This window comes from Schistocerca gregaria, chromosome 3, assembly GCF_023897955.1.
Source record: "Schistocerca gregaria isolate iqSchGreg1 chromosome 3, iqSchGreg1.2, whole genome shotgun sequence".
Classification (NCBI taxonomy): Eukaryota; Metazoa; Arthropoda; class Insecta; order Orthoptera; family Acrididae; genus Schistocerca; species Schistocerca gregaria.
The window spans coordinates 567,204,634-567,231,282 of record NC_064922.1 but is presented as its reverse complement, the minus strand read 5'-3'; the positions used below and the strand labels follow the sequence as shown (position 1 = coordinate 567,231,282).

At 41.3% G+C, this 26,649-nt stretch overlaps 1 protein-coding gene across 1 annotated transcript in view; it reads right to left on the bottom strand.

The window, feature by feature from the left end:
* The window catches only part of LOC126354089 (aspartate aminotransferase, cytoplasmic-like), a 69,152-nt gene that overhangs the window by 29,289 nt on the left and 13,214 nt on the right, over positions 1 to 26,649 (bottom strand). Inside the window, exons 2-4 of the mRNA XM_050003474.1 lie at positions 16,613 to 16,794; positions 5,207 to 5,315; positions 4,454 to 4,671 (exon numbers count right to left, since the gene is read on the bottom strand). Of these exons, the coding sequence (XP_049859431.1) occupies positions 4,454 to 4,671; positions 5,207 to 5,315; positions 16,613 to 16,794 (509 nt within the window). The remainder of the gene's footprint in view (positions 1 to 4,453; positions 4,672 to 5,206; positions 5,316 to 16,612; positions 16,795 to 26,649) is intronic.

The following is a 26,649-nucleotide window of genomic DNA, read 5'->3' as shown; positions in this document are numbered from 1 at the left end:
TTAGTTCCATCATTGCTTCCTCAATGTACTGATTGAAGAGTAGGGGCAAAAGGCTACAGCCTTGTCTTACACCCTTCTTAATACGAGCACTTCGTTCTTGATCGTCCACTCTTATTATTCCCTCTTGGTTGTTGTACATATTGTATATGACCCGTCTCTCCCTATAGCTTACCACTACTTTTTTCAGAATCTTGAACAGCTTGCACCATTTTATATTGTCGAATGCTTTTTCCAGGTCGACAAATCTTTCTTTAGCCTTGCTTCCATTATTAGCCGTAACGTCAGAATTGCCTCTCTCGTGCCTTTACTTTTCCTAAAGCCAAACTGATCGTCACTTAGCGCATTCTCAATTTTCTTTTCCATTCTTCTGTATATTACTCTTGTAAGCAGTTTCGATGCATGAGCTGTTAAGCTGATTGTGCGATAATTCTCGTACTTGTCAGCTCTTGCCGTCTTCGGAATTGTGTGGATGATGCTTTTCCGAAAGTCAGATGGTATGTCGCCAGACTCATATATTCTACACACCAACGTGAACAGTCGTTTTGTTGCCACTTCCCCTAATGATTTTAGAAATTCTAATGGAATGTTATCTATCCCTTCTGCCTTATTTGACCGTAAGTCCTCCAAAGCTCTTTTAAATTCCGATTCTAATACTGGATCCCCTATCTCTTCTAAATCGACTCTTGTTTCTTCTTCTATCACATCAGACAAATCTTCACCCTCATAGAGGCTTTCAATGTATTCTTTCCACCTATCTGCTCTCTCCTCAGCATTTAACAGTGGAATTCCCATTGCACTCTTAATGTTACCACCGTTGCTTTTAATGTCACCAAAGGTTGTTTTGACTTTCCTGTATGCTGAGTCTGTCCTTCCAACAATCATATCTTTTTCGATGTCTTCACATTTTTCCTGCAGCCATTTCGTCTTAGCTTCCCTGCACTTCCTATTTATTTCATTCCTCAGCGACTTGTATTTCTGTATTCCTGATTTTCCCGGAACATGTCTGTACTACCTCTTTTCATCAATCAATTGAAGTATTTCTTCTGTTACCCATGGTTTCTTCGCAGTTACCTCTGTTGTACCTATGTTTTCCTTCCCAACTTCAGTGATGGACCTTTTTAGAGACGTCCATTCCTCTTCAACTGTGTTGCCTACTGCGCTATTCCTTATTGCTGTATCTATAGTGTTAGAGAACTTCAAACGTATCTCGTCATTCCTTAGAACTTCCGTATCCCACTTCTTAGCGTATTGATTCTTCCTGACTAATGTCTTGAACTTCAGCCTACTCTTCATCACTACTATATTGTAATCTGAGTCTATATCTGCTCCTGGGTACGCCTTATAATCCAGTATCTGATTTCGGAATCTCTGTCTGACCATGATGTAATCTAATTGAAATCTTCCCATATCTCCCAGCCTTTTCCAAGTATACCTCCTCCTCTTGTGATTCTTCAACAGGGTATTTGCTATTACTAGCTAAAACTTGTTACAGAACTCAATCAGCCTTTCTCCTCTTTCATTCCTTGTCCCAAGCCCATATTCTCCTGTAACCTTTTCTACTACTCCTTCCCCTACAACCGCATTCCAGTCGCCCATGACTATTAGATTTTTGTCCCCCTTTACATACTGCATTACCCTTTCAGTATCCGCATACACTTTCTCTATCTGTTCATCTTCAGCTTGCGACATCGGCATGTATACCTGAACTATCGTTGTCGGTGTTCGTCTGCTGTCGATTCTGATTAGAACAACCCGGTCGCTGAACTGTTCACAGTAACACACCCTCTGTCCTACCTTCCTATTCATAACAAATCCTACACCTGTTATACCATTTTCTGCTGTTGTTGATATTAACCGATACTCATCTGACCAGAAATCCTTGTCTTCCTTCCACTTCACTACACTGACCCCTACTATATCTAGATTCAGCCTTTGCATTTCCCTTTTCAGATTTTCTAGTTTCCCTACCATGTTCAAGCTTCTGACATTCCACGCCCTGACTCATAGAACGTTATCCTCTTGTTGATTATTCAATCTTTTTCTCATGGTAACCTCCCCCTTGGCAGTCCCCTCCCGTAGATCCGAATGGGGGACTATTCCGGAATCTTTTGCCAGTGGAGAGATCATCATGACACTTCTTCAACTACAGGCCACATGTCCTGTGGATACATGTTACTTGTCTTTAATGCAGTGGTTTCCATTGCCTTCTGCATCCTCATCTCGTTGATCATTGCTGATTCTTCTGCCTTTAGGGGCAATTTCCCACCCCTAGGACAAGAGAGTGCACTGAACCTCTATCCGCTCCTCTGCCCTCTTTGACAAGGCCGTTGGACGAATGAGGCTGACTTCTTATGCCGGAAGTCTTCGGCTGCCAATGCTGATTATTTATCAAAATTTAGGTAGTGGCGGGGGATCGAACCTGGGACCGAAGACATTTTGATTATGAATCAAAGACGCTACCCCTAGACCACGGGTACACTTCCTGGTCTACTTCTTGGTCTATGAGAACATTATCAATCAGTGTGCTGCTTTCCTGTGCCACCCGAGTAGGAAAATCAACAACTGATGTCAAATTTAAAGAACCGAGTAATACTTCAAGGTCAAGCTTTCTATCTGACTCTTTCAGAAAATCTACATTGAAATACCTGCAAACAATAATTTACTTTCCTTTGTCTGACAGGTAGCACAACAAAGAACCATTGTTCTTCAAAAGTAGTTGAAAATTTACCAATGAGGACCTGTACATGGCTATAATTACAAAAGTGAATTTATTTAGTTTAAGCTCACATGCACATGCTTCTATGTGTTGCTCTACACAAAACTTTTTAGTTTGCAAATTTTTCATGCTGTGACTAATTTTAACATACATGGCAACTACTCCTCTCTACATAGTGTCTCTACTTATATGTGCTGAAAGCTTATATCCACCTACATGTACTATTTCCATACCTATTTCTATATGATGTTCAGTCAGGCATAGTACATCAATTTCACCCTCAATTTCTAAATCTTCTATACAAACAAGAAGCTCATCTACTTTGTTTTTTAATACCCTGATATTCTGATGCAATATATTAAGATTACTTTTTACTGTGCTTTTATGTGAATATTGTGACATATTTTTCACTGTACTGTTATGAGAATCTTGTGATATTTTCACATCTCTAGTAGCTGCCTGTCTGAACTTTTCATCAAGCTTAATTTCAATCAATGTAGGATGATTGAATACTGTTCTTAGCCAAAACAAGCCCCCCCCCCCCCCCCCCCAAAGATTTTGCTACCATCCCAGCCATTTTACCCTTCCCTTTCCTATTGAGATGCAGGCCATGTCTTGTGAATTCCGACCTTCCAATACCATCAACAGGAACCAAAACTATGCTTGACAAAGTAGCCACCCAAAGCAGCTGATCTAGCTCCATATTGACCCTCCTGACAGAGCTGTTCAATTGGGGCCGGTCATACTGGATGAAAGCAGGAACTAGGCCAACATTTCTATGGTTCATTGCAGATGCTATTTTTACCAGGTCACACTCAATATTGTAGCCCTGATCCCTGTCAATAATGTTTCCTGCTCCACCCACTACCACAACATGATCCTCCTTTGCACAATGATCCTACATCCTCTATCACTTGGCTAAGACGTGAACTGGGCTTGAAAATACTTGTGAACTGGTACCTGTCACCTAATTTTTCCTGCAACATCTGGCGCATTCCTCTTCGATGGCTACTACCTAACAACAGAACTTTCTACTTTTTTTGCAACAGTTGGTTTCCTACTGAAAGTCTGTTGAGTGCTGACTACACTTACATCTACTTGAGCCTCTTCTTTAGCTGACTGAGGTAGCAAGGCAAATCTATTGTTTGTGCCAATGATAAAACTGTCTGAAACTGTTCTCTTTCTGTGGCCCTTGTTCCTTGCTACCACTTCCCACCTGTCTTCACCCTCCTGCCCCCTTAACCTCATCAGTTCCTCCCTAGCACTATCCAGTTGAGCCTGAAGGGCTGTAATCTTCCCTTCCCGTTCCACTATTTTCCTATCCCTTGAACATAATCTGCAATACCATGGAAGAGACCCATTTGCTTCCCCGATTCCCATGCCACTACATTCACCCCATCCTTTTACATTCTGTTAGTCATCTAAGTTCCACATAATCCACATTTCAGCATGGCAATGAGGTACTGCCAAGATATTTAAAATATATAAATTATTGAACTAAGCCTCTGAAAACAATTTGCTGTGAGCTGCAGTCATGTACAGCATTCTTGAAACTTGAACTTAGAAAAGAAACAAAAAATCCTTTTGGAGTTACAAGCCAGCATACCTTTGATGCTGTCCTTTTTTATAGTTTTTCCTTCAGATTTGTTTATGTATTTCAAAGAAAAAATTAATTTTACATCCAGTCCCTGGTTTCATTGGGCTACATGTACTACAAATGTTTTGTGATTTACATACCTCAATAATGTCGGCAATCCTGTCCCACTGCTCATGTGATGGGTCACAGCCAGTTGGATTGTGTGCACACGGATGCAACACAACTATAGAGTTTGCAGGCGCAGCTGAAAGATCTTCGATCAGACCTTCAAAGTCGAGTGTTCTGGTCTGTGTGTTCCAGTACCTATATTCTCTAACATCAGAAAATCCACCATGTGTAACAAGCCGGTAGTGGTTCTCTGAAAAATGAAAACAGTAATTTTGTATTATTACTTTCAGATGTCAGATTAATATAGTGGTAAATTCTAGCATAATAATGAACAGGCACGTACAAAAGAGCATGAGAACATGCTTAGACACACAATGAAGGGGCACATGCTTTGTGTGTGTGTGTGTGTGTGTGTGTGTGTGTGTGTGTGTGTGTGTGTGTGTGTGTGTGTAGCCCATCGAAGGGTCTCTTCTGAAAGCTAGAAGTTTTTGGTCTCTTTTGTGTGTGTCTGTCAACGACTCAACACTTCTTCCGTTTGGTGAGAGATTTTAAAGTAAGCTAGAACAATACTGCGTCATTAAATAAGCATTAATTTCCATTTTTCACTAAGTTAAATAATACAAGCAATCTACCACAAGATGAATTGCAAATTTTAGGAAATATTCTAAAGAAATTTGACAGCTTTATCCTTTTTTATGCACATATTCTGCAAAGGATGTTTGAAAATAGATGTAAAGACAGTTTTAATATTAATAAATAAAGGTAGCCTTATAAGTAACACCTACCCCATGTCTCAACTGGTATGAACACAGTCTTGTACTTCATTACTTTGCAGAGAAATTCAGATGCTATTCGAACACTGCCTGCTCCACTCAGACTCTGAATGCCAAATACCTGTAAATATTCATGCAATTAAAGTTACTCATGTAATATCTAAACCACTGACAGATAAATAACTATTATCAAGCATTTCACTAACAAGTCCAAATTGCACAGTCCATGTACATGATTGAGATAGTTTTTATGTGCACATAGTGCTAGGATTAGCCATCTTGTTCTTAAGAGACATCAACTGTCAGTCCGGTCAAATAAAGTAATAAACTGAGGGTTATTTATTTTCTTTTATAGAGAGGGAGACCATCACTATGACCTACTAAAGGTGGTTGTGGTGGTGGACAAGAGCACCCAATTTCAGGTGCAAATGAGGGGGAAGGGACTCCCCCCCCCACCCAAATTGCTTCCAGGGAAAGGAAAAAAATAGTGTAGACAGATGTCTTTCTTTCAAGAAAATTATTTAAAAGTCAGTATTGTGCAGATTTTTAACAGGGTTGATACTGAATCTTTTTTATGGTTACAGGGTGTTTCAAAAATGACCGGTATATTTGAAACGGCAATAACAGCTAAACGAGCAGCGATAGAAATACACCGTTTGTTGCAATATGCTTGGGGCAATAGTACATTTTCAGGCGGACAAACTTTCGAAATTACAGTAGTTACAATTTTCAACAACAGATGGCGCTGCAAGTGATGTGAAAGATATAGAAGATAACGCAGTCTGTGGGTGCGCCATTCTGTACGTCGTCTTTCTGCTGTAAGCGTGCTGTTCACAATGTGCAAGTGTGCTGTGGACAACATGGTTTATTCCTTAGAACAGAGGATTTTTCTGGTGTTGGAATTCCACCGCCTAGAACACAGTGTTGTTGCAACAAGATGAAGTTTTCAACAGAGGTTTAATGTAACCAAAGGACCGAAAAGCGATACAATAAAGGATCTGTTTGAAAAATTTCAACGGACTGGGAACATGACGGATGAACGTGCTGGAAAGGTAGGGCGACCGCGTATGGCAACACAGAGGGCAACGCGCAGCTAGTGCAGCAGGTGATCCAACAGCGGCCTCGGGTTTCCGTTCGCCGTGTTGCAGCTGCAGTCCAAATGATGCCAACGTCCACGTATCGTGTCATGCGCCAGAGTTTACACCTCTATCCATACAAAATTCAAACATGGCAACCCCTCAGCACCGCTACCATTACTGCACGAGAGACATTCGCTAACGATATAGTGCACAGGATTGATGACGGCGATATGCATGTGGGCAGCATTTGGTTTCCTGACGAAGCTTATTTTTACCTGGACGGCCTCGTCAATAAACAGAACTGGTGCGTATGGGGAACCGAAAAGCCCCATGTTGCAGTCCCATCATTCCTGCATCCACAAAAAGTGCTGGTCTGGGCCGCCATTTCTTCCAAAGGAATCATTGGCCCATTTTTCAGATCCGAAACGATTACTGCATCACGCTATCTGGACATTCTTCATGAATTTGTGGCGGTACAAACTGCCTTAGACGACACTGCGAACACCTCGTGGTTTATGCAAGATGGTGCCCGGCCACATCGCACGGCCGACGTCTTTAATTTCCTGAATGAATGTTTCGATGATCGTGTGATTGCTTTGGGCTATCCGAAACATACAGGAAGCGGCGTGGATTGGCCTTTCTATTCGCCAGACATGAACCCCTGTGACTTCTTTCTGTGGGGACACTTGAAAGATCAGGTGTACTGCCAGAATCCAGAAACAATTGAACAGCTGAAGCAGTACATCTCATCTGCATATGAAGCCATTCCGCCAGACACGTTGTCAAAGGTTTCGGGTAATTTCATTCAGAGACTAAACCATATTATTGCTACTCATGGTGGATATGTGGAAAATATCGTACTATAGAGTTTCCCAGACCACAGCGCCATCTGTTGTTGACAATTGTAACTACTGTAATTTCGAAAGTTTGTATGCCTGAAAATGTACTGTTGTCCCAAGCATATTGCAACAAACGGTGTATTTCTATCGCTGCTCGTTTAGTTTGTATTGCCGTTTCAAATATACTGGTCATTTTTGAAACACCCTGTATTTATCTTACAAAATATTAAAAATAGTCCATACCAAGAGGCCTTGCCACTCTCCTACAAACTCTCTATTGTATGGGCACCATCGGTGTAGGATAGATAGGGAGAGAGAAAGAATTCAGTTCATTATTTGTGTGGGACACTCATCACTATGCATGGCAGTAACTTTTGGAGTGTCTCAAGGTACTGTGAGGGAATCATTGTTTGAACTGTCACATATGGAGCAGTATCCATGTGTTAAAGTGGCTCATTATACTTGGAACATCCTAGCATATTTATGTTTAAAAGATAATCTCACTAAGAGCAAAGATATTTCTTGCTGCACTTATGTGTTTGCTTCTTTCACATACAAGGGTACAACAAACAGAAACACTCCCTTTACTGATATTTATAGCCTACCGAAAAGATTGAGTGCATTTTTTTACACAAACACAGCACCATTCAAGTGGTTATCATTGCACATTGGCACCTAAAGTCATTACTCTATAGTTTGAGTGTGATTTACATAGACTATTGCTCTTAGCTATAATCAGAGTGGAGGGAATGGTAGGTGTCATCACATTGAGTTATGTCAGAAGAGCAAGTTGGCAAACTGAGGTTTGTCCCAAAGAACCTCTAGAAGGTCATTTAAAATAGGATGTTATGTTTTTATTTATTTATTTATTTTTAATTGTGAATCTTACAAGTCTATGATGAATTCAAAAGTGGTCTAGGGCTGTCACATCTTGTGCAATGCCTTTATTATCTGGTAAAATATAGCAGAGTCCACTTTTTTATTTGTTTGATACATATGTATTCCATTCTCTGGTTTATGTGTGAAGGGTCAGGCACATTACTGTACGTGGCAAACTGTACAAAAGCATGACGTGTGTCATTTGTGGCATCGCACCCCAAAATATACACTGAAGGATCGCCCTTTGCTTTTTGTCCTACTTTTTCAGTTAAATCTTCCATTATCATCTTGTAGTGTGTTTTGATGTTACATTTATCAGTTTCTATATCTCTGTTAATTTTTTTGCATTTTAAAAGAAGTCTTGCTACTTTCTCTGAGATTCATCTAGTATCTTCTACAACAATTTGAAGTTTTTTGGTTTAAAATAAAGCCTCTAATTTATTTTTCTGTCTGCATTGTACCTGAGTAGTAAAACATATGTACTGGTTTCATTTTATATAAGTCTGCAGCCGGCCAGTGTGGCCGAGCGGTTCTAGGCTCTTCAGTCTGGAACTGCGCGAACGCTACAGTCGCAGGATCGAATTCTGCCTCGGGTGTTGATGTGTGTGATGTTCTTAGTTTATTTAGGTTTTATTACTTCTAAGTTCTAGTGGACTGATGACCTTAGACGTTAAGTCCCATAGGGCTCAGAGCCATTTGAACCAACCATAAATCTGCAGGCTTTTGTGGCCTTTGTCATTGAAGATAAAATCTTGTAGGCTGTTAGGCCAAGTCATATTTCTTCTACACAATTGATGTTTTGACTCCTGATGGGATCTTCTTCTTGATCTTGGGAAGTACAATTTTAGCTGAATGCCGTCAAAGATCAGCATTACATTCTTTCATAAAACCATGAAGACCTACAAAGAGGCAAGCACTTCTTCATGGAAGAATCCAATGTACATGGACATAAAATATGTCAGCTCTATGTTAACTGCTCTGCACTGTACAGACACTCTTACCTCACTCCTGGAATAAAATGGCAAGATTGTGTTCAATCATTCATTAAGATTATCAGATTTCAGTGCAATGATATGTAAATAAATGTTTGAGAAACTGACTGCCTGTGGAAAATGAGACTGTCTAATAGTAACTCATTGGCATAGAATAAGGAAAGTGATTAATGGCATCAATAGAAATGAAGGCATCATAGTGACCAAAGCAGATAAGGTGATGATATTTGGTTTGTGGGGCACTCAGCTGTGCTGTTGTCAGTACCTGTACAAATTCCCAATCCTTACACAGTCTAATCTTGGCACTTCCACTAATCATGATGAAATAATGAGGGCAACACAAACACCCAAGAGAAATTCCCCAACCCAAACCATGTAAGGGAAATGCTACATGTGTTATGAACACTATAGATTACCAGAAGAACATGTAACAACTATTGCTTGATCCTCTGTGTTATAAATTAGAAACCAAGCCTACGTGCAGAATCTTTCATAAAGTGAAAAATTTGCTATCAAACTCCAGAACAGATACCCCTATTACCAAGAATTCTAATGACCCAAATAGCTGCCTCACCCACAATAAATTGGCTACTGATGATACACTTAGAAGGGTACTGTGTGAGATCTATAGTGAATGGAATTAAGTCTCAACTTACTTTTTAGTGTTCCATTTGTCTGGAAAACAGAGGCATGTAACTGGAAAAAGAAATACTTATTTGAAATATTCGAAACATGTTTTAGATATTTTACACATGATGAAGTTATCCACAAGCGACATTCTCTTAAACTTTATCATGACATCTTTATGTACTAATTTCCTGGTACCAGATACTGTGGGGGACAGAGTTGCTTCAAATGTATTTAACCTGATAAAATTATGTCTATTATCAAAATATTTAACTCGTAAATACGAGCGGAAAAATGCTCCTGTCAGAGGACGAAAGTGGCAATTATGTTCCCCTATAAAGACTCTGACAGAAACTCAGGGAACCAGTTGCCTTTATACTCACTCTGCCTTTCACACCAAAAATTTTGGCAAGGAAACATATTTGCAGTCTTTGAACACAGAACATTCTAAATTCATTTACTCAATCTCTCTTGGTAGTTAAGCCTTCATGCTCAGCATCTCTCTCTCACTGCCATGGTCTACCTATGTCTCTCTTCTACCATTTCCTTTTTTTCCCATTGGTTTACAATATATTGCACTGTTCTTGTCTCCTCTCTCACTTACACTGTCTTCTTTTGTCTTTGCTACCATTTGCTACAGTTCCTGCTACAAAATTCTGGAATGTCCAAACTACTTTTACCCTTTCAACACGGAATGTCTATCGGTGCCAGAGATGCTGGTATTGTTTCAGATGTCAAGACTGGCACGCTTTTTTATTTTGATTGTGTGGATATTAAGTTCAAATGTGTGTGAAATCTTATGGGACTTAATTGCTAAGGTCATCGGTCCCTAAGCTTACACACTACTTAACCTAAATTATCCTAAGGACAAACACACACAGTCATGCCCGAGGGAGGACTCGAACCTCCACTGGGACTAGCCGTACAGTCCATGACTTCTGCACCTTACACTGCTGGGCTAATCCCTCATGGCTGTGGATATTAAGTATTGTTGACAATTTATTGTATGTGGTTGTTGTGATGTGCATATCGTTTTCATGCTGTGTTCATAAACATATTTTAATTATGGATAATGAAGTTATAGCAGGAAAGAACCATCAAAGCAAAGACGAAAATTGCCAGGAAGAAAGTAAAGCGATCAAGGGTTAAGGGTACTGCATATACAAGCTATGCAAGAAATGCAGTTCCTCAGAAAAGTATCGGACCTCCATGCAAGTCTGACAGAAATTATCAAAATGGTTCAAATGGTTCTGAGCACTATGGGACTTAACTTCTGAGGTCATGAGTCCCCTAGGACTTAGAAATACTTAAACCTAACCTAAGGACATCACACACACCTATGCCCGAGGCAGGATTCGAACTTGCGACCATAGCGGTCGCGCGGTTCCAGACTGTAGCACCTAGAACCACTCGGCCACCCTGGCCGGCTCAGAAATTATCATTTTTACCTAAATATTATCTGTCTAACCATATCACTTCCATAAAAGGGATTTGAATGATTACTGACACTGAAGTTATGATTACTTAATTGATGTCTGAAATGATTTTAGCTAGGTAACTTGTGTGTTTGTGTTAGGTGCAAACTTCAATGCTTCAATAAATTGCAAGAAGAAGAGAAGCTGGAGATATTTAGTACATTTTATGAATATGAAACCTGAAACAAACTAGATATCCACCTACAGAGAAGTACTGAATGGCATCCCTTTAAATGGCGACGACCTATGGCCGTTAATCCAAACAGAGAACAATAGAAAGTGGTATGTGACTCTGCATATACATAATACGTAAAGTGAATTTTATCCACAGTGGATGCTGTATAACTCCGTGTCTGCTCCTTTATAGGATGTAGAAAAATTTCCGCTGCCATTCACTATAAAAGATCATTTATTCATCCCACGATCGGTTTCTGGCTTGTGCCCATCCTAAGGTGTTTATACATTCATGCAGATGTTTATATATCTGAAGATCACTGTGTAAATACAAAAAAATTATTTGCTGGTGACTAAATAGATAAAAGTGGAATAATTGTAAGGGGCAAGCAGCATTTGTCGAAAATATATCTGTACTTACATAAAGATGATGCTTCATTATTACAAGTACGCTGTAGTGACAGTCTTTCAACTTAGTTGCATGTTTGTTATCATTTTCATGTTCATATTTCAGTTGTATAATGTTTAGCTGTGTATTTCACTATTACAATTGATGCTTCATCTTTATGTAAGTACAGATATATTTCTGACAAATGCTGCCTTGCCATTTACAATTGTTCCACTTATATCTATTTAGTCACCAGCATTTTTTTTATTATTTATACAGTGATCTCCAGCAATATAAACATGTAAATGAATACATAAACACCTGAGGATGGGCACAAGCCCGAAATCGGTCATGTGACGAATAAATAATCTTTTATTGTGATTGGTAGCAGAAATTATTCTGCAACATATTACGTAATTAGACATCAGGGGTGTCTGCAGGTATGTAGGAATGCATTCATTAGCTTACATGGTATAACGCAGAAGCGTATACTCAGGATTGCTAAGCTGCTGGTGAAAGGTGAAACCCCAGTAGACAAGAGAGGATTTAATAAGAAGGCGAATGCTATATCACATGAAATCTGCACTGAAATTTGGGACCATATTTTCAGGTTTCCTGTCAAAACATCTCATTATGGGGGAAAAGAAGTAAAATACATGGATGCAAGGCTGAACCTTAAAAAATGCATGAATTATTTTGTGAAGAACATCCTAATTTTAAATTAAAATATGCATTTTACGTTAATTATTTCAACAAGAACTTTGACTACATATTTGGTAGACCCCAAATACAGTAGATATGTGCAGCACCTGTGAAAAACTTCAACTCCAAGAGAAGTCTCTGCACTTACAACAAAATATTAAGTTAGCAGCAGGAACTGAACTACACATTCACATGCGCAAAAGTCGCAAATTTTATTCCTGTATGAAAGCATGCTCAGGATCCTGTCAGCCCAGTGATACAGTCTGTGTTGCCTTGGAGGTTCACCCTTGTTGCCAATAACAGGTGACATTTTTTGTGGAACATTTTGAACAACAAGCACTATGTGATATGCCACTGAAGTCATCTTGTTGGCTTCGCTTAGTGGATGGCACATTTATTAAAAAGCCATGCAGCAAAGAAGAGCTTCACAGATTCCTCAGTTTCTTAACTGAGATGTAATTGAATGTTAACTTTGCCTTGGAGGTAGAGAGTGAGATCAGTCTCTGTGTTTAGACGTGTTGATATATAGATGATCTGGCAGCACTCCAGGACACAGCATGTATAGAAGCCTATCAACACATATAAGTATTTAGATACGAATTCACACCCCCACCCAGTACAGAAGCAAATAGGGGTCAATACACAGTCTTCACGTGCCTTCCGTATCAGTCACAATAACATTCTGGAATCGGAGTTGGTTATCTTAAAGAAGACACGAAGGCCAACGGCTATGATGGTTTGTCCATAGACATGGCTTTCGAACAAAATATTAACTAAGCTAATAGGAAGGACGAGGGCCTGTCTTTTCATTCTGTTTCCTATAGTTACTGAGCGCATCCAGAGAATTCTGCGAAATAAGATACACAAAACAGTTTTGCCAGTCGGAATAAAATATGAGACCTTTTCTGTCACAAAATGGATGCCCTTATCTCCACTCTGCTTGAATTTATGAAATGACGTGCAGCTGTGCCAGAGTGTACATAGGCGAAACAGATGGGACTATAAAAGAATGTGTTAAAGGACAAAAATGCCACCAGCAATTAAAGAAAATTGTGAAATATGCAGTAGCAGCACACCAGAACTGCGACCGTGACATTGATTTCAACAACATACGTGTATTGGTAAAGCAAACCAGCATTTTGGAAAAAAAGTCCGAGAAGTGATTGTGATTTCATAGAGCGAATGTAACTTCGATATAGGAGACAGTTACGGGCTTCCAGCATCGTAGCTTCCTGCCATTAGGGAAATGAACACACAGCTGCTGTGCGAGAGCAGTACAGACAACGTCCAGCTCTGCCCATTTTGCTTCTACTCGATGACGATAGCCCACCATTAGCCGTCGAAGGAACTTTAAACAGTAAATCTTCTTCAGCATAGCTTAGGAAAACTCCTTTCCTATCCAGTGATGATGGCTCACAATTGTAGCTGCTCGAATTGTATCCAGTAACCCCACTTCTTCAGCATAAGCACTGGTAAATCTCTTTTAAAAGAGAAAGAAACGCTATGACAGTGTTCAGTTGACCATAAACACGCAATATCCTCAAGTGGACCCCGCAGATGGGTCGAAAGGTTGATCATGTAGAAGAAAGATGATATAGCGTGGCAACCTATAAGATTTTACCTTCAATGATTTCACTTTGTTGACACATTTCAGATCCAAATTTATGTTGTTTGCAGTCCCTAGATATAAAGTACCATAAGAAATTGGGTTTCAAAGGTTCATATTAAAATCCTTTTAGGAAAGCTTTGTGGAGCACCAAAAGCAGCTGGTTATTTTCAGTCATCTGAAGTCATTGCCAGAGTTCAGTTTGGGACCAATAGAAGTTTTAATTGCTACATGCTCATGGGGTTAAATTTGTCAATGCCGCAGATGAACAATGGCAGTAAGTAGCATCATCTTCCATTATCAGACTGACACAGTCACTTTGGCCAGTTCACAGTCGCTTTAGTGACAGGAGGCACGGCCATAGCTGTTTTTTGCTTGAGCACACTGTTGTACATTATGAGAAAAGGCAGTAAAGGGGAACTGTATGGAGAATATGGGAGGGGTGAGAAATTTGTCTAATTAGTGGGTATTGGTATTTATGAATGGAAGTTGAAGCAGAGTAGTTTCAGGGCAAATTGCATGACGTCCCAGGTCTTTGAAGATGTCACATTTACCCACTATCATCATGAGGCACTGTCTACAAGTTATTTTATCTATTGGACAGCATCCCTCTTTTATCATCTAGCGAGTTGTAATAATAAAAGTGATCATAAGCTGTTTTTCTAAACAGAACTTTCTACCAAATGCTCCTTCCCCTTACGCAACTAATAAGCACCGATGTGTACACAGGCACAGCTGGAACAGGGAAGTACACCTTGCAGTTGATACATAGAACTAGGGAATTGTATTGTTTGTTCAGTTTCCACGCTGTACGTGTTTTACAAAAACATTTTTATTTATGTCAGTGGTCCTTGGTAGAAGCGTTATTAACACTGAACAAGAAAAACTAGCTGCATGGGTATAAAAGCAGCAGTGTGGCAATCACTAGTAGATCCTGAAAGTCTCCTCGGTTTTTCTTCCGGATCCTAAAATCAACATGATTCACTGCTCGGCGATCCTTTTGTCTACCCTCTTCAGGAGCACAGTGCTGCTGCTGTCTACCGCTGAGAACTCCTACCAAGGTCGCAAATCGTCGCCCTGTATGTTCCTCTGTACCATACACGACTCATGCGCTACTCATCACAGTTGCTGCGTTTGTGAATTCCTAAGGGACTAAACTGCTGAGCGAGTGGTTCTAGGCGCTGCTGCGGTCACAGATTCGAATCCTGCCTCAGGTATGAATGTGTGTGACGTCCTTAGGTTAGTTAGGTTTAAGTAGTTCTAAGTTCTAGGAGACTGATGACCTCAGATGTTAAGTCCCATAGTGCTCAGGGCCATTTGAACCATAAACTGCTGAGGTCATCGGTCTTTGCTGCCCTCAAGACTGGAACTGTAGTGCCTCCCTTAGTCAAACACCGACGGCAACGATATATCGAACTGAAAGACTATTTTCAAACACCCTAGCTCGCTGCATCGAATAACGTTCTGTTTTGGTGCAGGATAGCAAAAGGTTCCACGTCCTGCTAAGAGGAAAATCTCTATTGATCAAAATGTCTGCAAGACTATTTTTAATTGCCTCTTTATAAACACTTGTCCAAAAATCGGAAGTATTGACTTCAATTCAGTCTCACGAAATTTCGTCCTGTGTCCCACGGTAAGGCAATGTGCTACCACCGATTTTTCCGGTTGTTGTAGCCTCGTAGGTTGGCAATGTTCCACGCATCTGTCCTGAACTGAGCGATTCGAACGACTGATGTAAGCTTTCCCACACAGACTCGGAATTTTTTGTATGATAGGCTGCCTAAACCAGAAATCATTTTTCCAAACCCCTAATGTTGAAAGGTAGAAGGAACACACACTTAATGTTAAAACTTTTTTAAATTCTTCCAATTGTAAACGATATACCCTCAGTGTAAATGATAAAGGCCACAGATCTATGCTCCTCTTCGTACACTTATGGAGGTGGTCCAAGCTCCATACGCCGAAGTATCTGCTTATCAGAGTATCCACTTTCCTTAAAAACAGTCATCAAATGTGCAAGTTCTTGGATGAAATTGACCGCTTTGGAAATGGCATAATGCTCTGAATACGAGAGTCGTAAGGACACCATTGCGTTGGTATGGTGGAGGGCAACCTGAGCATGCACATACCGAATGGTGTGTGTTGGCTTCCGATAGACACTGTGTCCCAGAGTATCATATTGTTTTTTATAAACCTAAACATCCAAAAATGGAAGCCTCCGATCATTTTCAGTCTCCACAGTAAATTTAATAGTAGGATGGAAACAGCTGGAGTGGTCCAAAAATCTGTTGAGAGCGTCACGTCCATGAGGCCAGACGGAAAATGTATTATGTACATATCTCCTGAAGCACCTTAATTGGAAAGCTGAAGTCCTGTTACAGTGTTCTGCTAAGGTCGGCGCCGTCTGTCCAGTCTTTGAGTCTGGCAACTGTGATGGGCGGCGCATGCAACACGTACAGTGCGGACAACTATACAGGACAACGATTTTTAACCTTGGCATAAGCTTTCAGCGAGAGTCAACAGCACCGTCGACGAATTGTCGAAATACTGAATCATGTTAATTTTAACATCCGGCAGCGAACCCGAGGAGATTTCAAGACTTACTACGCCAAGAAAGCCTACACTGTCACACTGGTAGAGCCTGCATGCATACGCACCTTGCCCTGCTGTATGGCTGGGCTGTTATCGCCCAGTAGCAGCTCGTTGGCACACCTGGTGAAGCGCTCGCAGCCCAGGAAGGGGAGGTACTCGTGGTTGAGAGTCGGGTCGTGAGCCAGCTGCTGCCTCACCGTGTACACCCATGGCATCACCCACGGTCGGCCCTCCTCTGTCCGGTACGCTGCAAATATGAGACAACACTGCTTAACTAATGCTAACAGTGCCAGTGCCTTGCTCTGCCACAGTAAAGTAGAAATATCACAGGTTAGCGTTACCGCCTCAGAAGAGTGTTGCATGATTACACACGTTTAAAAGGTGTGAGGGTAATTTGTACAATAAATTCCAGAAATGTTGTTTCCCTGTTTCAAGTCAAACAAAGTTGTCTAAGCAAATCTGTGCATCAGATAGACTCATTCATGGACATGTTGAAGTTGTTCTTCGCACATCCAAATACAGATAGGATGGGGTACACCAGCTGCCACTATTGTTTTAGTGTGAATGAATCCTCCACTAGCTCAGTATTTATTCAGCATGTAACAATGTTTACAGAAGGGGAATGTAAAATGACTCGATCCATAACATTACGACTTATCGTGCAAAGTCATCCGTCGAATCTGAATTTACCCTGTATTTAAAGATCTTGCTTTTTTACTAACTATTTTGGCACTGCAATGCACCATCTTTAGGCCCCTCCAGATTACTGCCGTCATAAACATGTACTTGTTGATATACTTGGACTGTCAGTTCCATAAGCAAGAAGGGAGGAATTCATCATTGCAGGCATCGAATTGATTGTGACTTCTATTGAAATATATTATGGTGACTAAACACTTATAGAGAGGTCTGAAGATGGTGGATTGTAGCGCTGAAATCGATAGTATTTAAAGTGAGACCTGTGAATACAGCTGTAGGTTTCAGATCCTCAGGTGTACTGGGACAGCATAGTTCTTAGCACACTGCCTGCGAAAGGCAACGATCTAGAATCGAATCCCGGCCTAGAACACAAACTGAACTTGTCACATAATCAATATAACAGATTCTCTGTTTAGAGTAAAATCATTAATATTTAAAAACTTTTGCTGTAATATTGATGTCTGTTTCGTAGTTTCCTGTATTTGAGATGAAGTAAAGCCTAGTGTCACACATTCCGATGGATTTCAGCAGATGTTCATCGGTTTTATCTGCTGCCATCCCGCCCACTAATGGGGAACTGAAGTAACAAAAACAAAACATAGTCCGTGTCAGCATCTGGCGGCACACATGAAGATGACTTGCACATTCTTGGATGAAATATCGTGTGTGATAGTGAGCGACAACCAGCTGCCGCTCCGGAACATCACGGAATATATACATAATTATTAACCGACTAGAATATTCGTATGATTAGTTTTGCACCCCGTCTTTATTTAACCACAGAAGTACAAAGCACTTAATCTTGCAAGTCTTAAAAATATCACACTTGTTACTATCGGAGACGACCAACCGTACAGGTAGCGACAATGAACACCGTAACAGGTATGTTCACTAGAACACCTAACAACAGGGAGACAACTGCACGACAACCTATTGCGTACGGGTTGCACAAAAAGAGGTGAACTGGTTGTGTCGGAACGAGTCAAACGCGCGAGCAGGTCTTGCATAAGCAAAGGACGCGACCTCATCTCCACTACGGCTCCCCCTGAGGCGAATGTTATGCTTTTTAAATTCTGCTCGTTTGTCAAACAAATTAACGCCTTATCAGATGAACTCCACATTTTATAATTTTTTGTGACCCTCAACATTCTATCACTCATATAGAAATGAGTGTTGCAAGCCAGATTTCAAATCCTAAACATTGCCTTTTTCAGAACGAGAAAATTTAAGATTTTTTCATCAGATTTATATTTAAAACTCTATTTTCAAATAAAGAGGTCAATTAGCGGCCAACCCAAATCTCAACTCAAAACCCATAGTATTTCTCTCTAGGTGATATTATAAAAACCTGAGATCACCTAACTTACTACTGGGAAAACTACAAAAAATTTGGCATTCCGGACACAAGTGCATTCCTTTCCGTACCCAAAGTCCGCGTCACCCCCAAACTCAGGAGGAAATGACATATGACCCGGATTTAAGCACGGAACAATAAATTACTATCATTCCGTTTAACCAAACGGAGGCGAAGCTTTCGTTCGTAGACGGTTGCTCTTTGTGTTATATGTTAATGATCTGGCAGACAGTATCAAAAGTAACCTGACACTTTTTGCAAATTCTGTAGTTGTCTATAATGAAGCGCCATCTGAAAAAATTAAAGAAATTATTTGTAAGATTTTGATAAGATTTCGAAGTGGTGCATATACTGGCAACTTGTGTTAAATGTTCAGAAATGTAAAATTGCGCAGAAGAGGCGAAAATGTACAGTAACACCTTCTGACTACAATACGAAGGAGTCAAAATTGGACCCACTGGAGTCAACTCGTAGGGAAATAAATGGAATGACCGAAGAGACTTAGTCGCAGATAAAGCACGTGGTTGACTTTGGTTCAGTAGTAGAATACTGATAAAATACCCAGGAGATTGCTAACAAAACACTCATCGAACCATACTGTAATACTGCTTAAGAGTGTGCGATCCACATCAGGTACCGCTAACAGGGGATTTTGACCTTACACAGTGAAGGGCAGGACGAATCGTTGCAGGATCACCTGACCACCGGTAGAGCGTCGCGAAGATGCTGAAAGATCCGAACTGGCGCCAACTAACCCGCGAAGGCCTACCTGCAAAGTTTTGAGAACCATTATTAAATGAGGGACCCAAGGATATACTACAACCCGCTACGAATCGCTCCCGTAGATTCAGTGAAGCCGATATTAATTACAACATGCAAAGGTGTTTAAGCAATAAAAACTTCCGAGCTCCATTCTCAAATGGTGTGGAAGTATCCTCCACCATATAATTCACAGCGGTTTGCAGAATATAGATGTAGATGGATCAGAATGCTTTTCATCTTTTGCCTAACGGAATGCAGAGAGAATTTCCAAATCAATTGCTTTATTCTGACAATATTATTTCATTTCCGTGCACAATAACGTTATTTAAATAGTATCTAAAAAAGAAAAGAAGACACGCTACGAAGGAATTAAGCGAATGACACGGAAATCTGTAGAGGTGATGAACATGTACAGACTGACACATTAGTCCATTTTCGGGAAAATTGGATGATTTATTCAAGAGAAAAGACTTTACAAATCGAGGAAGTCAGTAACACGTTGGTCCACCTCTGGACATTATACAAGGAGTTCTTCGGCTTGGCACTGACTGACAAAGTTGTTGGATGTCCTCTTGAGGTACATAGTGGTAAATTCTGTACAATTGGCACGTGAGATCGTCAAAATTCGGAACTGGTTAGAAGGCCCTCTCCACAGTGCTCCAGCCCACAAAGCTCCAAACGTTCTCAACTGGGCAGAGATCCGACGAACTTGTTGGTCATTCTAGAGCTTGGCAGGCATGAGACAAACAGCCGTGTGCGAACGGGTATTGTTGAAAGGTAAGTCCAGGATGGCTTGCAATGAAGCGCAAGAAAATGGGGCGTAGAATATCGTCGAGGTACCGCTGTGCTGTAAGATGCAGCGGATGAAAACCAAAGCGGTCATGATACGAAATGAAATTGCACCCGAGACCATCACTTCTAGCTGTCTAACAGTATGGCGGGCGACATTGAGGTTGGTATCCCTCCGCGGTCTGGGTCATCCCTTGTCATCGGGGCTCAGTCCAAAGCGGAACTCATCATTGAACACAGTTCTACTTCTGTCAGTGAGATCCCGGCACCATTGCAGACGAACTATTTAGTTTACAGAGGTCATTGGTAGTCGGCCCAAGTAGCGCCGTGATCCCAGCTCCCTTTCTGTGAGCTTCGTGTTAATGGCCCTTGAAGTCACTGACGTACCAGTTGCACGTCGGATCGATGACAATGATGATTTCGGGTCTCTGAGTATCTCTCTGACGATTGCTCCGTCGCACACGTTCCTAAGTCGACCGCTTCCTTCTTGACACCGCATTCGGCCCTTGTGTTCGGCCGTAGTTCACCCATTCTTGCCAACGATTAGTGGCATCTCTCCTATTAAAATGTCGAGCGGTCCACAGATTACTCAGAACGGCTTGTCCGAGCCCAACTACACGTCCTGTCTCAAATACTGGCATCTGCGTATATTTTTCACGCGCCTGTGTGCGAGGCATAGTTATTGTCCTACTGAGAACACGAAATGAAATTGTCAAAGATTTTATGCCCTCGTGTCGATATCTCCCCTGTTTACTACTCTTGCCAGCTGCGCATCAAACATTCATCCACAGGCAGCCAAAGTTAACAGTTTTGCATTTTCCATCGATGTTCTAATGACTATCAATTTGTGACCAACTTTCATAGCTACTTTGTGGTGTGTCCTTTTTTTTGTCTTAGAGCGTATTATGTTACTTTATCTACCTCGTTCTTAAGTTTTACCGACTACTTGCTGTTGCTGCTAAACAGCTACAGGATGTCTTCTCCCTGGTACACTTTCTATACTATCAGCACCTAAGCGTTGCTGGCTGCGTACATGTACAGGCGTATGAATATTGACGCAAACGATTCGTTAAGGAGCGAGATCTGTGCGAGCGAAACAAGCGTCACATAGAGTGCGAGGGCGCATGTTTTTGACGAAGCAAGCAGGCTCACAAGCTAGCAGTGACCTCACGTCAGTGAGAGACACTTGTTGACCTGCGCGCATTCCGGCTCGTCTACGTCTGGCGCCTGCGTACAGATCTTACTGCGCAGTCCACCACTCAGCAAAACAGCTTCAATTGGGGCTCGCCGTAAGCAATACCCAATTACATTTCTGCGCAGTCACAAATACCGCGTGCGTAAAGCTGACGGAATGGACTGCAGGCACACCAATAAATATATCTTTCTGAAATCACTCTTCGGGAATGTCTGCATGGAGTAGCACGCTATTTATTAATTATTTAGTGCAAAAAATACAGGACAAAGCTACATCTTTGTTCCAGACAAGCGCCATTTTATTATTTTGTATTTTTTATGTTATGACGTTTCCGAAGGATCGTTGAAAACGATCACATTCATTAAATATCTGAGAGCAAGCGTGTCGAGCGACTGAAAGTGCAACGATCACACAAAACTAATCATAGGAAAGGCAGATGGCAGGCATTCCTTGGGAGAAAACTTAGGAAGTGTATATCATGCATGGAGGAGGGACTTGCAAAATCCTCGTTAGACCGATCATTGAGTATTGTTTCTCAGTCTGGGACCCAAACCAAGCAAGATTGATACAGGAAATAAAGAAAATCCAAAGAGGAGTAGCGCGTTTTTTGAAGTATTCATTTAGTAAACACAAAAGCATTACAGAAATGCTTATTAAGCTACCGTGACGTACAGTAAAAGAGAGGCGTTGTACATTGCGATGAGACTCCCTATCAAAATTTCATGAGCGTACATTCCTTGAAGAGTCAGCCAGTATATTGCTTCCTCCCTCACACAGCTCCAGAGAAGACCGTGAAGATAAAATCACAGACATTCGTGCTTACACGAAGGCTCACCAGCAATCATTCTTCCCGGGTACCATTCGCGATCTAAGGTGTACGGGTGGGAGTATCGGTGTGGTTTTGCTGCTGCTATGTTATATTTTGATTATAGTATTACAGTACTTTTAGCGTAGTTTATTTAATAGTCGATCTTTAACCAGTTAACACAGAAATTTCGTGTCCAACATAACCAGCCAAGGATTAGAATTCAGAGTGTTCCCAGGTCTGACTGCTCAACTGAAACCAATGTCTTCGGCTGATATAATTAACAGCTGAGCTGTTTAGCGCAATAGTTATTAGCTGGAGCAAGTAACTATATTATTGACTATTGTTTTATGTCCGTTTAGCCGCAAGGGTGCACTTCCGACCTGTGGTTACTGGAAAAAGGTTGCTCGACTCAAGTGTCCTACCGTGCTCTGTGGCTTCTTATCGCGTCCTTTTTCTCCACCCTGTAGATAAGTTTTCATATTTCTACGTGGAACTTGTCCCGATTAGACGTATCTTAAAATTTTCATGTGCTTTTAACACTTCTGAATGTAATATTATTAATTAGTGCTCAGGGTGACACCTGATGTAATATGACTCTATGGAAATCGCGCCCAGTGAGAATCGCGCCCAATACCTGCTCCCTTTGTGTCGGGCTTCTCCGCGCCCGGGCCGCCGTCCTAATCACCCTAAACTACCTGCTCCTCGGACACAGGGACCTGCCCCCCCCCCCCCCCCCCGGTACTAGGCACAGCCGCCCCCGACTTTCTGATACACACAGCCTTGGTGCCCCTCTGGCTTAAACAGAGGGAATCTAAAGAAGGCGGTGTTACATGGATGTGCTTACGCCGAAAAGCGGATCATTGCAAGGGAAAGCTGCTTTCGAGGAACGGAGAATACATTTATTTCAATTGTGGGAAAAACTTGACGAATGGCCGATAACGCAGTTGCCTCAAAGTCGACCTTTACTTGTTTAGGACACCACTCAGGGACTGCCTGTTTTATCAGACGAAACAGACGAACATATGTATCTTCCTTCTTATTAGGGAGCATTGCAAATACAATAGGAAGAATGCTTATTTCTTTAATCGGGCCTTCTAATTCTACGTGTATGGTGTAGATTTGTGCAAACTGCTTGCATCAGCTCTTAAATGTTCCATCCATTAAAAAATGGGAACATGTTTTTAAACTTTCTTTTCCTTTGCTTCCACTGAAAATCATTATTCTCTCCTCTTATCTATCGTTTTCCAGAAGAAAGCTACTGCCATCTCCCATTTTTAATATGTCTTCATGAAGATCAATTTCATAGGAGTTATTAGGCTCTTGTTGGTTCCCCCGTGCTTGACTCCATCGACGACGCATGGTTCTCTCTATAGATTATGAATTAGGCATCACTGTAATAAAGTTATAAACTTTATTATGTAGATTTGCCATGTCATCCGCGTATATCTCCGATAACTGTGTAGTTTCTTCTCGAGACCTTCTCTTCGCTCTTTCCACTTGCTTTCTCACTTTCAGAGCCGCATCGTCAAGTGGTCCACAGAGATGTTCTAAAACGTTCAACACTTCTCCGTTCCTCGAAAGCAGCTTTCCCTTGCAATGATCCGCTTTTCGGCGTATGCACATCCATGTAACGCCACCTTCTTTAGATTCCCTCTGTTTAAGATACGCGAAACCTTTGTAATCAGCAGGAGGCCTGCCTTGTTCGTTCTAATAACTTCCATACAGATGGTCACGTTAGGAACTTCGAAAGCAAACTGGGCGGGCGGGTGAGGCGGAGGAGGAGGAGGATTGGGGGGGGGGGGGGGGGGAGACAAGGGACCCAACCCCTCGGAGCAGGTAAAATCGTGGCAAATGTCCCGCGTGGCAACTGTCCGGACACCGTCGGAAGAGTTCACATGGCACGATTCGTGTATTCTTGACACAGTAGTTCAGATATGGAATTTTCAACCACTAACCACGGTAAGCCATATTGCCACTACGTAGGTTATTCTTACATAGTGAAGAGAACTAAAGAAGATGGAACAGTAACGTAGCGCTGTTCAAGACAGAGCAAACCACTGCCGAAGAAAGCTGAAAACGAAGGCTTCGACGGTCCTTTTTTCATTCGAGCATCAATGTGGACCTCCGGATGTTGCTCGGTTGGAAGTAAGGAAGACTTTGAACCACGCAAAGAAGAGGACAAGAGACGTCTATTTCAAAAATATATTCAGAGGAGCTGGGTTGCCTGCATAATCGAGGCTATGATTTTGTCACTGAAATGCCAAAGCAGCAAACAACGAAGAGAGCTTTGTACTACCAGCGGGCAAAATCACAGGGAAATGTGAGAGATCCACCGACAAGAGAAGAAATTGGGCTAAAGGCTGATTTACTAACTATGAACGATGGCAGCAGTTTTCTGTTATGCGACGACAAACTAGGCGAGAGGATAATAGTTTTTAGCGGAACGGCAGGAAGAGAGTCTCTAAAGAGTAAACAAGACTTTTTTATGGATAGTACTTTCAAGTGCTGCAGCAGACAGTTTTCGCAAACATACACCATTCACGTCGACTTTGGGAGTACAAATAATGAGACAAACATCTATCCAGTTACCTTTGCACTAGTGCCAAACAAAAGAAAAGAGACGCATGTCCGTCTTTTCCGAAATTTGATGAAAAAAATTCCAGAATGGAAACCTGCAAACGTGACTGTAGACTTCGAATCAGCTGCGATTTCAGCAATTAAAGTTGTGTTTCCGACAGCTGAAGTGCATCGATATAATTTCCATATGAAAAAGTGTCTCTGGAGAAAAGTTCAAGAGTTAGGACTTACTCGTGAATACAAAGAAAACGAAGAAGTGAGACAACATGTTCGCATGTGTGCTGCGCTGGCGTTTCTACGGCTTGAAGATGTATGTGATGATTGGCTGGAGATACATTCACATGTACCGGATATCCCCAAACTTTCTAAGTTTTTTTGACTACTTCGTAGATAGATGGTAGGAAAATGAAGAAACCCCTCCTATCAACCTTTGTAATTGATACAAACGGCGCCACCGAACAACCAACGCTGAAGATGGTTGGCTCCACAAAATTACTAACATACTTTCTAAAGCAACTCCGAAAATTAATGACGGTATTAGGTGTTTGAAAAGAGAAGCAGAACATTCAGCGTGCGCCTTAATGAGGGCAGAACTGAGTATGGAAGATAAAAGGAAAAAAAAAACAGTCTACATGAAACGTGATGAAAGGTTGGGAAAAATAGTAAAAAAATACGAAGAGGATAGTGAAATCAAGGATTGCTTGAAAGCCATATTCTACCTACAGAAACTTGACTGAATTTATCAGAAGATGTATATAGATACAATAGTGTTCAAATGTAAATAGCAACTTATATAAAAAATAATAAAAATTTAAAAAATATTGACGATGCTTATAAGCTGATTTTAAATACGCCTAAATGACTTTTGCTCTGTAGCCAGTCCAAATCCTGTATAAAGTGTGATGGAAATCAGATTATTTTTACAATGCTGTATGTGTGTTTTACAGTACACCAAAACAAAAGCGAACCCTTTTCAGAGTCAAGCCTTTACAATTATACTTCTCATTCAAGAGTCACCACCCCAATTCCTCGCTAGTTTTTATAAATTAAGAGTTAAAATTAACTTTACTAATCGCCAAGTATAGAGTCACTTCATATTTTTGAGCATTCAAGAAGTGTAGTTGTTACAATGACAATGATATTGATAATGGCTGCTGAATGGTACTGCAAGTGATGCAAAAGAATTTAATCTCTTGTATTTACTGCAGTTTGAAGTGCTGTGTGGTGGAAACTTAATATTCTCTCTCTCTCTCTCTCTCTCTCTCTCTCTCTCTCTGTCTGACGGCTGAAAACTCCAGCTCGGAAACCTCCAGGTAGCGTCGCTCAACTCTTTTGTCTGCCGGGCAAGGGGGTTAGCGGACCCGATCTCTCGACCCTTTCTCGGCGCGAATCTCACTGGGCGCGTTTTTCAGTACACCATGTAATATCTGTTTGATTCTAATCTTTACAAACGATTTTTAGAATGCTTGTTCTTAGGACAGTTTATTAATTAATTGTCGTGGGATTTTAATGTTTTCAGCTGTAAACGTTGACTACTTTGACGTGCTGTTTCGATGTTCACTTAACGAAGTCACTTACCATTCGTATAGTGTTCACCCAGTGACGCTAATGATCGCGCCGTTGAGCGCCGTAAGCCCGTTTTACGCAAGCGACCTTTTGGACGAAATCGACTCCTCGTTGTGGATGCACGTCGGGTGCCAGCATGTAAGTAAGCCGCCAAATACGTCGCGTGGTGGAGACACGTCATTGATCAATTGCCTGTGCAGTGCGTGGAGCTCTTGAGAACGATGCAGGCTGCGCATGCGCAGAAACAGCGGGCTGTGGCATTGTCTACTAACATCGAGGTTCACCCACTTCGCCGATTTCGCTATTATTACAACAACTGATTCTATGTATAGGTACGTTTTTAACCTTCTTT